This window comes from Ixodes scapularis, unplaced genomic scaffold (genome assembly GCF_016920785.2).
Source record: "Ixodes scapularis isolate PalLabHiFi unplaced genomic scaffold, ASM1692078v2 PGA_scaffold1__304_contigs__length_218370807, whole genome shotgun sequence".
Classification (NCBI taxonomy): Eukaryota; Metazoa; Arthropoda; class Arachnida; order Ixodida; family Ixodidae; genus Ixodes; species Ixodes scapularis.
The window spans coordinates 141,257,136-141,272,488 of NW_024609846.1; the positions used below are offsets into that span (position 1 = coordinate 141,257,136).

Genomic DNA, 15,353 nt, shown 5'->3' on the forward strand with positions numbered 1-15,353 from the left:
GTCGGCCGCTCGTCCACATGGGAACCCATCGCTAGCGAGTGGCTGACACACGACGTCCGTCCTTCGATCATGTTCAGCAAGGTTTGGTAGCGCCATCTTTCATTCTGCGCCGACGGTAAGTGTCGGGAACTTTGATCACTTTTTTCATATGCAAATTGTCCATGCATGATTGTAATTACGGTCTTTTTAGGATGCTTAGAGCTTGTAGATTGAGTTACGACCATAGAATGAGGATCTCAAAAAGCACTTTAGTGCCCTTTGAAAGGGTCAATGGCTCCTTCATATCAACGCTTTGCCTACTACAGGACCTGCTACAGGACGTGGTTTGCAAAACTTTAAAGTTTGTTATATAGATTGGCTTTCCAGCTTGTGTGGATGACCGTTAGATATTTATGCTTAGGTCCTGCTTTCCGCGCTGTAGAACAACCCAAACTCCTATTGTTGATTTCACCCCGTACGCCTCACCAACTAGACGTGCTTCGTCATTTTGCCCCACGGTGTGGCGCCACCTACCCCCCAAAAGCGGTTCCTAGTGTGGCGACCTGACAACCGACGACTGTTGTCTCTGGTGGGGGGCCCCAGTGTCTGCAGCTGGCTCCCTGGACCCGCTGCACCCGTACACTTACTACCGCTACTCAGCACCGGACGTGGGCGTCGGCCAGCTCGACTGCAGGTCAGCCCAGGTCTTTGTCTGGGGGAGACATGGGGTTGCCAGACCGAAGCTGCAGGGTGCATATTTGTTTATATAACGTCATTACATAAAGTTGTACCACAAAATAAGATAACATGAAATGCAAACATCAGCTCAGAAAAACAGATTGTTTTTCTGAACTGATTTCCCCATAATTTTATTTATTGCCTACTGCCGACAAAATGAATGGATAGTTCAGGTGAAAGGGCAGAAAGGGAAATAGAGCTCACCTCCCACATTTCAAAGAACAAGCAAAAATTTCTTAACAGATTAATATAAAAAAAGTAATAATTATCAAAAAGTCTCAGAAACCTGTATAAATGTGCACCTTCACTGCACACAGTGTACAGAAAAAGCAAATGCGCAATAACATACGAAAAACTTGGAGGGCGCTTAAACACCGTCTTTAACCTTTTTGGGGTCATGCTACTTTTCCCCCCAGAATTAGTCAGAGTTAGTTTGAGCGAAAAAAGATCAATCAACAAACTACTTCAAATTTAACTCTCTAATATACTACGATCAGTTGGTTCAGTTTGAAATAACTCTGCATTCTCTTGAATGTTTTCATTTGAATTATTGAGCTATAGTAGCGGTATTTGTGCAACGTAGGACACTTATAGAAGCAAATGCCGCGGTGCAAGCCAGGGTGTCGGAACGCAGGTTTTCAGTAGAAAACAGTTTCACGTCTTTGCCCTTTGACTTTCCCATCACTGCAGACGGCACAGTCTTTGCTCTTGCCTCCATCTAGTTTGTAAATATAGCAGTTTCGTCGGCACCCCCAGCCTTGTGATTTTCTCTTTGGCATAGTGGTTGGTTTTGTTGACTATCTCATTTAACAAGGCGCCAGTGAAAAAAATTGACTGCATCTCCATGTGGGAATGATGTTGATTGGGGCGAAGCTCTGGTGGTGCTTGTCTGCGTAGGCGCTGAGCTGCAGCATGCCGAGCCTTTCGTTCGTTTTTATCCATGTCAGAAAGAGAATGTGTGGTATAGAACATGGTTATATATGCATTTGAGCATTTGACGGCTACGCCCTTTCGTTGAGCCAATGCATGCAAAGTTTAACGTGATTATATACGCATTTGACCGCAGCACCCTCCTGTATAGACGTGGAGCGGCTACATGCAACGTTTCATTCATGACATCCCTAGCTCTTGAGTTACTACTACATCTCGGAGCCCCCTACTCGTCTCGCAGTCGTGGTCGAGTGGTTAAGGCAATGGACTAGAAATTCATTGGGGTCTTCCCGCACAGGTTCGAGTCCTGTAAACTGCGCAAACATTTTTTTTGCATCATTTTTTTTTTTTCCCTACACGAGCACGTGAGCTCACGAGCACGAGCTCGAGCACCAGCAAGATCGATTTGAGCACGGACGCCGAACAGACAAGGCTAGACCCTAAGAAGCTTCGCCCCTAAAAACACTGGAAGTGTTTTAGCTTATTTGTGGGTTTTGGGTTGCACGGCTTGGGGACCCGCATTTTGAGCAATAAAACGGTGAGTCTCAAAATCTCAATCTGTGTTCAATTAGGATGTCCAGCATAGAGGATCAACGGCATGTTTGTCTGTCGCCTCATCACTTTCTATTCTCTCATCACTCTTTGAAGATTCGTCAAAGAATATCTGGGAGGCCTCCTTGCCTCCTTGAGATCGTAGCTGTCTTTACTGCTAAAATCACCTTCACAGTCCCTTGGGTCACAGGCCTGTCTGTAAAATGCAGACGGAGTAAAGGCGGTTATGTTGAACACTCAAAGGCAGGTGAAAGTGCCCGCCCGCGCATCTAGCAAAAAGGGAAAAAAAAAAAAAAGTGTCTTATTCCTTACGTTTCTTGTTGGAGCGACGAAAAACTAAGTATGCGTAGCATTATAGCGGTAGCATTATCGGGCCCAGTTCGCATTGCCTTCTCGTTTGCTTTTCTGTTGCCACTGTCACCTTATGTTGGCTTCGCGGGCACGCACATAAACATATAAACTCCAGCTGGTTCCCAAGCCATCGAAGCGTGCCTTGCTTGGACTAGTGAGTAGCTTGTCTGGCTCGCAACCAAAGAGTTGTGGGTTCGGATCCCGCCTAAAATTCTTTATATTTTTTCTTTAGGGCAAATGAATTACTTCATAAAGGGAAATCGATTGCGACGTGCGGCAAACATGTCATGGTTTAGTCGCTTTCATTCCACGCGCGACATCATGTTTCACGTAAGCATTGTGCGTTGTTTTGAAATTCCCACACAAGGTCATGTGACTGTGACTTCATGACCTCGTCGACCAATCAAGACTTTCCGTCACGCCACCAATGCCGGCTTTTCTGGGACACGAGCTCCTTAACGCTGTCACGTTAAACCACTGACACTGGGCAGGATAGGAAAAAAGCTAGCAAGCAAAAGTGCACTGCCACAGTGCAAATTAACCAAGCAAAGAGAATAACCAGTAAAAAAGAGTTCAGAACACTGTGCATTGATGTGAATATAATACACAAGCATTTAAAATGATAAGCACCGCCGTGGGCAAACTAAAGGGATTACACGGCTGAAAAATAATGACTGTAAAGATGTTCAAGGTGCATTGTCTACTAATGAGACAAAATCAGTAGCCAATTTGTTTACGTGAGACTGAAAAGAACAGGATCAGTGATAGTAACAGCTGATTTGAAAAGGTTGTTCCACGGGAAAGTCATACCGGGGAATTCAAAAAGAAGTCGTAAAAGCGAGCGACTGACCTTGTGAACACTTCGCACGGATTGATGTGCGATGACGATCTAAACAGCTTTGATTGTACATCCTTATGAAATTAGGGGACATGTTAGTAAATTTGTGTACAAGATATAGTCATGCCATGTTACGCCAGGATTATAGGGAGGGAGCGAACACCGAATTAAGATTGAAGTGCAGACACACTGACAACGCAAGAGTGTGCCACCATCATGAAACAGACGGCCTGATTTTGCGCTGCTTCTGTATGGTTGGTCAAGTATGCCAGCAATGGGTTCCAGATGGCAGGTTTAAATTCGGGTTGGGGACATACACACATTTCGTAAGCAGTAAGGAGCCAAACGTCTCCAAGTGTGGATGATACATTGGCAGGTATTGACTCTATGTGATCTGTTGAAGATAAGTTCAACAACAGATCATCACTCGGATGTTGGATGCACGACAGTGGAAGTTGTTCGTGAAAGACGGTACAAGGTGTGCAGTGCATTTGGTGGTACAAGGTGTGCAGTGCATTTTGCTACCACGAGTGCAGGGATTAAGATGCTAGTGCAAGATTATGCCATAAGTGTGGAGTTACGTAGCCAGGGCGGAAATTGTGGCACAAGTACAGACATGCACCACAAGCAATGTTCCTCGATGGTACCTCATCTGTAGTGACGGCAGCCATCTTGAAGAAAAGTCCCAGAACTGTGAAGCATCGCGGGTGTTATCTGTATCGGTCACAAAGAATTTTTGTAATACTTGATTTGGAACTAGTTGCTCGATTCCTGTCTCTCAAAGCTCCTTATTGCAGAATTGACACCTGACCTTCCTTGTGTTTTGTTACTTTGATGGCCAAGAGTGTTGTAACAAAAAGAAGTAGTGTTCACCAAACGGACAAGAGGTAGAAGCTACCCAGCCTATAATGCTCCCGGCCGCTCTCATCAGACACTCACGTGGGCACCGAAACAATATTGTCTATCACCACAGTAATGCTGTCCAGCATATCCACATATGCTGAGGGTCCTGCTTAGCATTTAGTTCAGCGACTTGCCTGGATGCACCTTTGCACCAACGTGAAAGTTGCTCACAGTCATTTTGATGCTATAGCAGCAATGAGATAGATAAGAAAACCTAAAGCTTTCAAAACCTAAAAAGTAAAAAAGGTTTGTCATTAGAATAAGCGGAAAGTTACGTAAAAGGCGATAAGGGGATGACATATCTTTTCAACTGGCGAGCTGGAGAGATGTTTCATGCTTTTTTGTTGCATTTTAATTAGTCTTTATAACTTTAGAAGCACGCTCCAATTTCTTAGGTTCACCTTTGCTCTACGCCAATGTTTTATAGTTTCAAAGCTACAAGGTTTCTACTCAAGCTTTCTATTCCCTAGCTCTGCTTCCTAAAAATAGAAAATTTCAGGAGACTGTGAAACATCTTTTTTTAAATTTTGTATAAATACTGTTCAAACGTAGTCCCCTGCGTATATGATATGCATTCTTTTTATTTTTTTTTAGCTCGATGTGCCGACCGTTTGTTGCACATGAGAGAAAATTGAGCGGTATTAACTTCTTCAATTCCTGGCCAGAACAAGCTGTCAAGTGTTCTTTCGTGCTGGCTCCCACAGCCAAATATTTCAGCCATACGCCTGGATTGGTGATGCTCACAGCAGATGTTGTGCTCCGGACTTTGTTAAGGTTTGCTGATTTCCAGCACTGCATCAATTAGCCGCAACCAACAAAATCTGATTACTTGCAGTGGAAGACATATTTCTGGCTTCTTATGCTCATGGTCCAGTCTCTCTTCTGTCTCACTACATGATATGCAGTGAGTAAAATTCTAACCCAATACCCTTTGGTGGTCCCTTTATGACCTGCTGCAGTTGTAGCTTCTCACTTTTGTATGTAAGATGTGTATAAATGTCGTAACACATTTACTAGTATTTAGTTTTTTTATAAAAAAATATGATGTTCATCTTGAGCAAATAAATTATTATTTGCTTGTGACTTTTTTTTTTTTTTTAATGTTTTGTTAGCATATTGTTACGAATGAAAAGTAAAGATGAATTCAGAACTGAAATATGAATGTTTCATGAGGCAAACTTGCGCCTACGAACTAAAACAGAAGATGTCGAGCATCCTGCATCGTCGACGGAAGGGTGGCTGTCCCGAAGCAGTCAGCTACTGCTGCTCTCATAAGCATGGTCACTTCAGGAACGTTCTGAACCAGAACACACAATGACAGCCGAGAGGGAGCTGAAACTTTCCAGAAGAGTACAGAATTACAAAAAGAAGAACCTGGTTAAGCTAGTTTGAACCCAGTTTTTCCGTGTGGCAGCTGCGTGCATTGCCAACTCTGCCACACACTTGGCGGCACACTTTTCTTAATTGCCATTTTTTCTGATATGTTCATGGTGAATGTATTTACAAGTTGATGCGAAATTTCACGCTCTCTACTGGTGCCACAATTTCGTGTTTTGTGAATGCCACTAACTAGGGAACGTGGTCTAAAGCTTATTTGGAAGGCTAATATAATATGAGCTGCTCTCAGATTACAATTGCTTTTTAATTGGGTTGTTTTCATAAAGCTCCTGGCTGTAGTGTCTGGCTGTTCGTGCTTATTCCAACCTAAAATCCTACTTTGAGAGACTGCTGAGGTTCATTAGAATGAACACAACCCATCCAACAAACTATAGTATTGTCTAGGAACATTTTTGGGTTGGTAAAACTGGTGGCAGTGTTTCGATTTTGGGCGCATCATGACCCTCTTGGCACGGGACGGCACAAAAATTGTGGAAAGCGTCTACATGAATCCAAATATTTCTTTCGGTACAAAAAGGTAATAATCTTTTTATGGCTGCTGTACACTCAATTATTGTCGTTGTCCATAGTGTTCTTCACCCCATCTTTTTTCCGAAATCGGCCAGGTAATTTCATCATAATCGTCCAAAACATTGAAAACTTAATACAAACGCGCAAACACGACACCCACCCTAGAAAGAAGGTAGACAAATCTTCACATCTGGCAACCCCATAGCTCCCCCATTCTTTGTATGCATTGCGGGTTGGTGCTGGTGGCGATGGTGATGGGACGCTAAAACAAGCTGCATGGTTACAACGTTGCTCGTGGGGCAGCCTTGAATTCAGAGTTGCAAAAGTTTATTAACAGAATGCGTGGGGTTTCATACAGATTGCTACGCACAAGGTAGCTCTAGAATTGGAGACACTGCATAAGCTATGATTCGGGCAAAGGACACTTCATGCCGTCTTGGTGCTAAAACGACAGTCGCCAGTTATCCGAAGCGTTATCCAAAATCGCAAGAAACAACTTCCATCGTCTGGAAATGTTCCAACAGTTCGCAACTTAGCGAAACGACGTCGCCGAGGCTTCCTCACGCCGTATCTCAAGCTCGGAAAGTCGCACTTTCTAGTCATAACGGCCGCTAACTGCGCCTGCTCTGGACTAGGTGCAGGAATGGCGGCACCTACGAGACACGCGGGAATCGGAATGCCGAAGTTCGAAGCATGGCTTACTTAGTGGCCGTACCTAGAATGAGGAACTAGCAGACCTTGTGGAGCTTGGTACATTTCATTTGATTTTGTTAATTTCTAGCTTATTCCTAATTAGGACTTATATTAGGACTTAATTAACGAATGTGCTATAACAAAAAATAAACAAGCACAATTACATTGCAATGACGTACGGCCAAAAATGTTGCCGAGCAAGGGGGAGAGGCACGGAACCGCCTCGAATCTGGAGATTCAAATGTCCGGTCACTGCATGCGTATAGTTTCGTACGGATCGCTTTGTGCGTGGTTGGTCTAGAACGACTAACTACTTTGACCAGCAGTATGAAGATGGCGGGGCACGTCCTTCGAATGCCCGGCCTCTGGCCCGGGCTTGTTGCCCTCCACCGTGCTTTGTCTGCGCGTGCACAGTTGAGGATCATGAGACTCCGAAGCGTCGTCCAAGCTCGGATGCTCGCGCCGGAGATGGGACGACCAATGTATTTTCCTGCCGTTTTCGTCTCTTCTGTGACTGCAGCAGACTTTAGGAGCTCTGTTCACATTGCAGATCAAAGGAAAAAAAACACTAGAATCATGTCTGTCTGCGACAGTCTCTGCGGGCTCCCGAGCACGAGGGGTGGCGTCCACTCAGCGGGTAGTTCCTCGGGTTTTCCACCCGCAACAAGGCAATGCCCGTCGCTCGTCCGTGCGGGCCGCGGGGTCTCGACGGAACGACGATACAACGTTGCCCGGCACTGAGAGTCTGCCGGGGGCAACTCTAGAACGCCACGAGTATCCTGGGCTAGGTGTGATCGCGCAGGTAGCTAGCACGTAGTGTACTGGGTTCGACAGTGAAAACATCCCATTTTCTGACCCGCGTAAATGAACCAAGCTTAGCAAAAAACCGAAATTGCGTCCAAATGTAATTCTAGCGGTGAATGCGAAAGCTTGAGAACATTATGATACATAGATCGAAAGATAAAGCAGAAAAACAAAATTTCTCCATAAGCCAACCCCCCACCAGGGCATAATGTTCGTCAAATAATCTATTTTGAGCAAGGGAGGTTGAGGTGTACCGGGAAGACTGGAGGCCCATACCAGTTGGCCTAGTACACCGAAGTAGCGAGTGCTGTAGTGTTTGGGTGATTACGACCAAAGGTTCAGCGCAGTGTGGCAACTATATACAAAAATGATGTGTGACCTGGTGACTATACACATGTTGGTGCTCAGTCTCCAGAACTATGCACATATACATGTTGGTTTGCATACATCTTTATTCAGCATCAAACTCGCAAACGAACAAATCAAGCCAGATTGAGCAACATAGTTGACGTGAGATGCTAGCCTTAGACCAGTCCCGCTACAAAAAAAAATACAAGCACCTGCGCAGTGCTTTGGAAGGCGCGTGTTTGCGACAGTTGTTTGTTGCAAATTGCGTCAGTTGTTTCTTGCAAATTGCGTCAGTTGATGCGATTTTACTCTAAACACCTCAATGAACGCAAAGAGACGCACTCATAAAAATAAACAAGCTAGGCGAGCTGTGCTCAAAGACTCCGCAGACGCTGGCAGCCATGATTGTTATTGTTTCACATTGATGCGGACGAGGCTGTCTTGGTATACTTTTGGAAACAAGAATGACTCTATCTGGATTATTTGTTTCTCAAACATAAAAATATTGTCGATTAAGATATATTACGGCACGGAGATACAATTTTACAACCAGCATTCACGCGTCAATCATCTCTTCAACCAGTGAAATATAAGCGCGGAGTGGAGCTTAGCGGACTGCAGCCTTTTCCACTTCCTTTGTGTCATACAACATAAATATTGCTAAAAAATGTTTTTTCCGTGGTAAATTTTTTTTTTTTTTAAATAAATGTCGCATCTAGGTTTTTTTAAAAAAAAAATTAATTTGTTTCATTTAGTGTCTTTTTAATGAGCATGTTGAACAGCACTGGTCCCAAGACAGAGCCTTGGGGGATACTGTACTCCATCTCGCCCTACAATGAACTAGGGCCCGAAGTCTTGCTGGCGGGGCACTACCATAGAAAAGCTTGCATTCACACTGCGAAAGAGTGAGCGAGGGAAATACCGATAAGCAGAGTATGAAGAGCACTAATCTTGTGCATATGGCTCTCTGTTGTGATAGTGCACTATTTTATATTGATGGTGAAGTAAAGGTACATGGTATTTATTTCCATAAGCATTCATGCCATATTTCGTAAACATGCCAGCTGTTTGGAGAAGTTGGAGGGTGCGCAGGAAGCACTCACGGAAAGTCATTTTGCCTTTCCGTGAGTGAAAGGAACCAAGCTCTTCGACCAGCAGCGCATGACTAACCTTGACGAAGGCTTGACGGAAATCAAGCTGAACTAGTTCGAAGGGGGATCTACTGTCGAGATGCTTAGTTAATGTATGGACCGCAAAAGCAAGTGCTGGGTCGCAGCCACGCCCCAGCCTGAATCCATATTGATGAGGGGAAAGGAGGTTGTGGGATTCCAAATACTTAGAGATCTGCTTGGAAAGAGTGTGCTCCATTGTGTAACATATGACAGAAGTATGTTGAGACCGGGCGGTAGCTGGACACATCGTCAGAGCGGGCCCCACCCTTTTTGAAGAGAGGAGTGTCATGCGCTAGCTTGCAAAGAGAGACTGCAGCCAGGTGTAAGAAATCGGCTTAACATTGCTGTAAGAATTGGGGTGACCTGGAACTCTGATGCCTTGAGCACAGCAGATCGGTAGGCAATGAGGTGCTGTTGGGCCAGGTAGACATCCTTAGCGCTTATCAAAGCAAGAAATGGCACTGAGGATGTCTGTGGCATTTATTTCAGTGAAAAAGAACTTGTCAGCAAGAGAGTCAGTGAGTCTTTTCTTTATTTGCTCAGAAGTGTTTTTCCGCAGAAATGAATACCACAAGCACATCCATACTGATATTTAGTGGTTTTCCGAATATTGCAGCTAGGTGGGCATTCACTTGTAGAGAAATTTAGTTCTTCTGTTTTATTTTTTGATCCAGGTAATCTGGTATTTTCAAACTTTTGCACTTTATCACCTGTGCCAGCTTCACCTTCACACAGAGCTTCAGCTTTTGGCAATGCATACTTTATTTATGCGGGTCGAAAAGTGAGGTTTCTGTTTTCTGTGTCGGACCCCTTAGATCAGTGCATACGGTTCAACCGAAAGAAAAACAACCAGGCTCACCCCCAAAATATACTTTGGTATGTAATGTTTATCCTTTGGGTGATCATGGAGTATGCACCAAGCATCGCAAACGGCATCGCTCGTTGAGTGTGCACTGTGTAGCTGTTGGGTTTTGCAGACTCGCGCACCTGTACAGGCATGGTACTGTATTTAAGACGTGTGGAAAATTCTACTTGGACCTAGGAATCCAGCCTGCTGGGATTCCTTGGTTTAAAACGTGGGGCTGACTACATTGCGATGTTCACACTTCATTACATTCATATTTAAACCCAATCAGTGCCTCGTCATTCACAATGCCCTTGGAGAAAAAAAAAAATGTGTGCTGTTTTTTTTTTTTTTTTTGTCATCAAAATGCTTTGACTAGCCCACCTTCAAACACTCCTTTTCATAAATCGCAGTGATTTGTCTTCTGCAGGCTGTGCAAGAAACTAGGCACATTATCTTCATAGTAAAAAATACTAAATGCTTGAAAAACTTTTTAATACTGCCTGGATAACCCATCTACGCCATGAAATATTTATGCAATTCAATGCAATATTATGTTGTGCGATGCAATTGAGACAGTTGTGCAACAACTGTTTTTTTCTCACTTTTTTCCTGACAAAAAAGCTTTGAGCTTATATTGTGTCTTGGTGCTTGAATATTGAATTGTTTCCTTTTTTTGGGGAAGTGGATTTTGTTACACAAGGCTTATCCAGATGAGTTGTTTCAGGAGAATGCACTGTACCCTATGGTTGCTGGTGCAAGTATTGATAGAAGGAAAATATACATCCAATGTTTTTGCTAGCACAAATATGTATACTAGTTCTAGGCTGAGTAGAGTAGTGCTGGGGGGGGCCACAGTGTTTGGCATCAGGTTTTAAAGCATTTTTTTTAATGCCGTTTTGAATGGCACTGAAGTTTTCGATGGCAGTGCCAAAATATGCCATCCTCTGCCATCTATTTTCTGTGCAGTTATCATCAGTGTAGCTATTTTAATGTAGCCCCCTGATGTTGCATAGTTTCCAGGACAGGGCTTGTGAAAATGCTTAAACGAAAGAGCTGGCTTTTTGAAACACTTGAACCAACACCACCTAGAAGCTAAGGCCATAGTGCTCCTCTCGTGACGTCGCAAAGGAAGGCCATCGGGGGCACGCGTGGAAGTTAAGGCAATGCGCGTTGATTGACCGTCGTAACAACGCTTTTATTCACGTAAGCATATCTGATTAGCTAAACTGAAAGCTGCACATAGCAACTGGGCTAGAAAACAATTTATTACACGGACAAAATATTACGCCGCTAAATACTAATCGGTGTGAAATGGCACGAGGCATGCGTATAAAGACGTCTACAGAAAAATGTTATTCTTTTAAGTCGAAAACATTGAGTCGGGCATTTATTGCTGTAGGAATGCATGTTTTATACAAAAATACTTAGACAGAATGGCGAGACTTGCAGTGATTAGACACAGCAAAACTGATCGCAGTTAAAAATCGGGTAGACGTAATCAACGCGGACACGACTAGATAAGTGTCACTTACAATTGTATAAGTGATGTTAATGCGTGCAGTCACTGAATTCTTGCCTTATACCCCGACCTCTTGGCAAAATTAATGTAATTTCGATCGAATGACATTATGGGGTCAGCAAGTCAGCTTGCGAGGCTTATATAGTCACTCAGGATTGCAAGCTGATTCAATCTTAAAATATTATTTAATGAAAAGATATTAACTTCTCTTTGTGGCAGGGGTGCAAAACCTACTATTTAGTCAATTAATTTACTTCTCCCTATGGGCTCGAGCTGCCTTAGAACAAAATATAACTTATTTTGTATTCAATACTGTTACCTTAATACAGCTAGGATTGTAGTATGAATGCGGTAAAGGCAATAAAATAACATTGGTATAAATAAACACGTAAGCACAAACAACACACTTTCAAGAATAGCACATAAGATTGTTATTCACCTTCCAGTGAAAACTTTAATGTTACCACGCATATTTACAAATGTCGACTCGCTTGCGCACGAATGACAATGAAGAACGAGATTCCAGTCTATCGCAAGAATAAAGCAACCGACTGCAGCACTCTACTCGCGTCCTACATGACCAACAAAGTTCGTAAACAAGTTGTTTCTCACAAACTCGAAGAACTCTCTCTCCCTGTCGAGTAAAAGAGGTCTATTGAAGATCGACCAGTGTCATCATTGACTAGTGGCCACACATTTAATTTAATTTAATTTCATTCTATTGACCTCAAGGGCGTCCGAAGGGTGCTTTACATGAGGGGAGATTCAAAACAAGTTACAGTGATTAAAGAACAAAAATAGCATAATACGGAAAAGTGAAATGTGATAGCAGATGCACCCAATGTCGTCAATCAAAGCAAAATGAAGTAAGAATAAAGCTCGAACAGAGTACAAAAGCTCTTCTGCAAAAACAAAATCAAGGTGAGCAATTGTACAATTTTGAACACTTGTCTCTAAATTAAATTGGGTTGCTATCCATAACTATTAGATCAGGTAATGCTTTCCAGTCTCTGATGCAAAGTACTAAGGGTGAAAAAAGGAAAGTGTTAGTTCCACCCAAGAACGGTTCTGTTTTGGAAGAATGTTTAACCTTGGTGGTGTAAAACTGGCAGGGCGACAGTAAATTGATTTAAAAATCGAATTGCTGTAATAGATGCTATGAAAAACATGTAACTGAGCCATTTTACGTCTTTGTTCTAGAGGAAAGAGGTTAACACTAGTTTTTAAGGCCGAGGCACTAGTTTCTGGCGAGTAGTTGTTGGATACAAATCTTGCTGCTTTGTTTTGGACAGATTCCAGTCTCTACTAGGACGTAATTTTGGGGGGGGGGGGGGGGGGGGGGGGGGTTCCAAGTGGTGCATGCAGTCTCTAATTCGGGAAGGACTACTGTCTTGTATGCGAGAATTTTTTTTTCAGGTGGGGTAAGATATAATGTTTGTCACAAGAAGCCGAGCGTTTTCAAGGAACTGCTTGTAATGTTTTCGATGTGCTTGTTCTATGAGTGTGTCTGTAAAACATATTCCCAAGTACTCATACGATGGTACATCTTTTAGTTATTCTGAGAAAGAATGATGAATATTGTGATTGTGTTTTGGTAGACTACTTCGTGTTGGACATTTGTTTGCATGTCAATCACATCGTAGCAGGACCGCGAATCCACATAACTGCCATAGTATCAAGAAAACAGAAGAGTAAAGACTAGAATTGTGGGACGAAAAGGTTAACGTCGGTCGGCCCATCTCTTGCTCCTGTGCTGGTGGCGACTGGATTCTTTTTGTTTCCCTTCTCTTCTGAAATGTCTCGGCGTTCCTTCTCAGACAGTCAGCAGATGACACACAACCAAATCTACCAGAATCGGAGCACATATGAGGGAAGAAAATGTACTTGCTGGAGACAGTTCATTAGAAAAGTGTGGGAGCTGCGGGACTGCACTGTGGTCTTGCGGTTATGGGATACTCATAAATATAAATTAGTACTTTCAACTTTAATAACGCTTTGTATATTCTGTTTAGAGTCTATTTATAATAAATTATACAGGACTGCACATTTACAATGTATAATAATGCCGGATAAATGTGCACAAACAAGCCACGTGACCCGAGCGAGCAGACGACACGGCTGGGGTAAAGAGAACCAAAGCGGGCGCCATTTTTCCGACAAGGCCCCTCTTCTCCAACCGTTGTGACATCGCGACTCTTAGCGCTATGGCCTTAGCTTCTAGGAGGTATTGCTTGAACTGTCTCTGTGCATGCCTCTCGCTTCTCTGCTTGTTGCCATCTCTAGTATATACCACTGCCAAAAATAGTCATATAGTGATGTTGGCTTGTTGCGTCCTGGCATTTGCATGGAATACTAAAGAAAAACATCTGGCACCAAACCTCTAATCCTAATGAAGTTTTTTAACACTACAGAACTCGTACAAAAGAGGAAAAAGTTGACACATTATCAACCTTGTAAGAAACAACTGAGATCGTTTCTCAGGTTTACTCTTGTGCCAGGTGTTTTTTTCTTGTTCTTTGTATATGTGTTGTACAAATTGGGAAGATTAGAAAATTGTTGGGGCGGTATCCGTCTTAAAAGAATACGGAACCTAGGAATAAAATATTTTTTTCTACCACGTTAAGACATCCATGTTTCAAAATCAATGATCATAAAAAAAAAACTTTTTGGCCTTATATTTATGTTACAATACAAATTTTTCGATTTGTGGTCGAAACCCTGTGGGAAAATGATGATAGCGTTTTCACCCGACTACCTAGTGTGTGCTCTCAGTTCGCTGGGCCTCAGAGCGCACACTAAGTGGGTACAAAAGCTATCATCAGCACCCCATGGGGGCACAGTTTCGGTTTCACCCGCAAATCGAAAAATATCTATTGTAGCATAAATATTGAAACTTTTTTTTTTTTATTACATTATTTTTGAGAGGTGCTTTTCCTAACAAGGTAGGAAAAACATTTTTGTTCCTAGGCTTAGTGGTCTTTTAAAGGGCAACTCCAGTTCATTTTACATATTAGGAAAATAATGCAATTCTCTTTTAGTATTGCCTAAAAAAAAACATATTCCAAATAGTTTTATCTAATTCTGCGTAAAAGTTGACGAAACTGGAAAACGAAGTTTGAGGTGCGTGAAATTACCGAAATCTGCCAATCCTAGTGGGCAAGGCGCGGCGAAGTCAATAGCGCAGTCACTAGTACCACTGTTTCGGCACAGCCCACACTGCGCAACCCACGTCGTGCTTGGAGCTCTCGGGGAGATTTGTTTGCTTGCACTGTACTTTTTTCAGCGAAGCCTACAGGCATCGCTAACAGTGCGTTTATCATTGATCACGTGATTCGCAGAACGCACATGTGCCCGTGTTCTCCCGAGCAAGCATGCATCATCACCGGCAGCGTGCGAGAGAGCGAGTTTGTGATATTGGGCACGGCACAAACCTGTCGTGACGTATCCACTTGTGGTTTCCGGAACTTTACTTTCTACTAATGTTTTCGAAAACAAGCCCTCGAGAAAAAGCCTTTTTTTTTTTTTTTGCGCTAAAACACAAGCTGCAGCTGCAGTAGTACAGGCATCGTCGGGTGTAGCAGACTGACAATCGTAGCAGACGGCACTTTCACAGACGGCACTTTTGCACAGAGCTGCGCACTGCCGCCTGGTACGTGATGTCACGATTAGTACCACGTGGTTAGAGTTGTAGGTGACAACAGAGGAGCAATGTTGCCTGCTGCAAGCAGGGTTTCAGTTTCGGTTTGCGGTTAACATGAAATGAAGATTGCG

At 43.2% G+C, this 15,353-nt stretch overlaps 1 protein-coding gene across 3 annotated transcripts in view; it reads left to right on the forward strand.

Annotated features, from left to right (window-relative positions):
• LOC115324777 overlaps positions 1-15,353 on the forward strand; it is a 72,815-nt gene that overhangs the window by 48,811 nt on the left and 8,651 nt on the right. For 2 of the 3 annotated variants that reach the window (XM_029985411.4, XM_042290957.1), the window contains exon 8: positions 583-673. The exons of the other annotated variant lie outside the window; for it this stretch is intronic. In XM_029985411.4, coding sequence (XP_029841271.3) covers positions 583-673 — 91 coding nt within the window. The remainder of the gene's footprint in view (positions 1-582; positions 674-15,353) is intronic. 3 annotated transcript variants of the gene reach the window in all.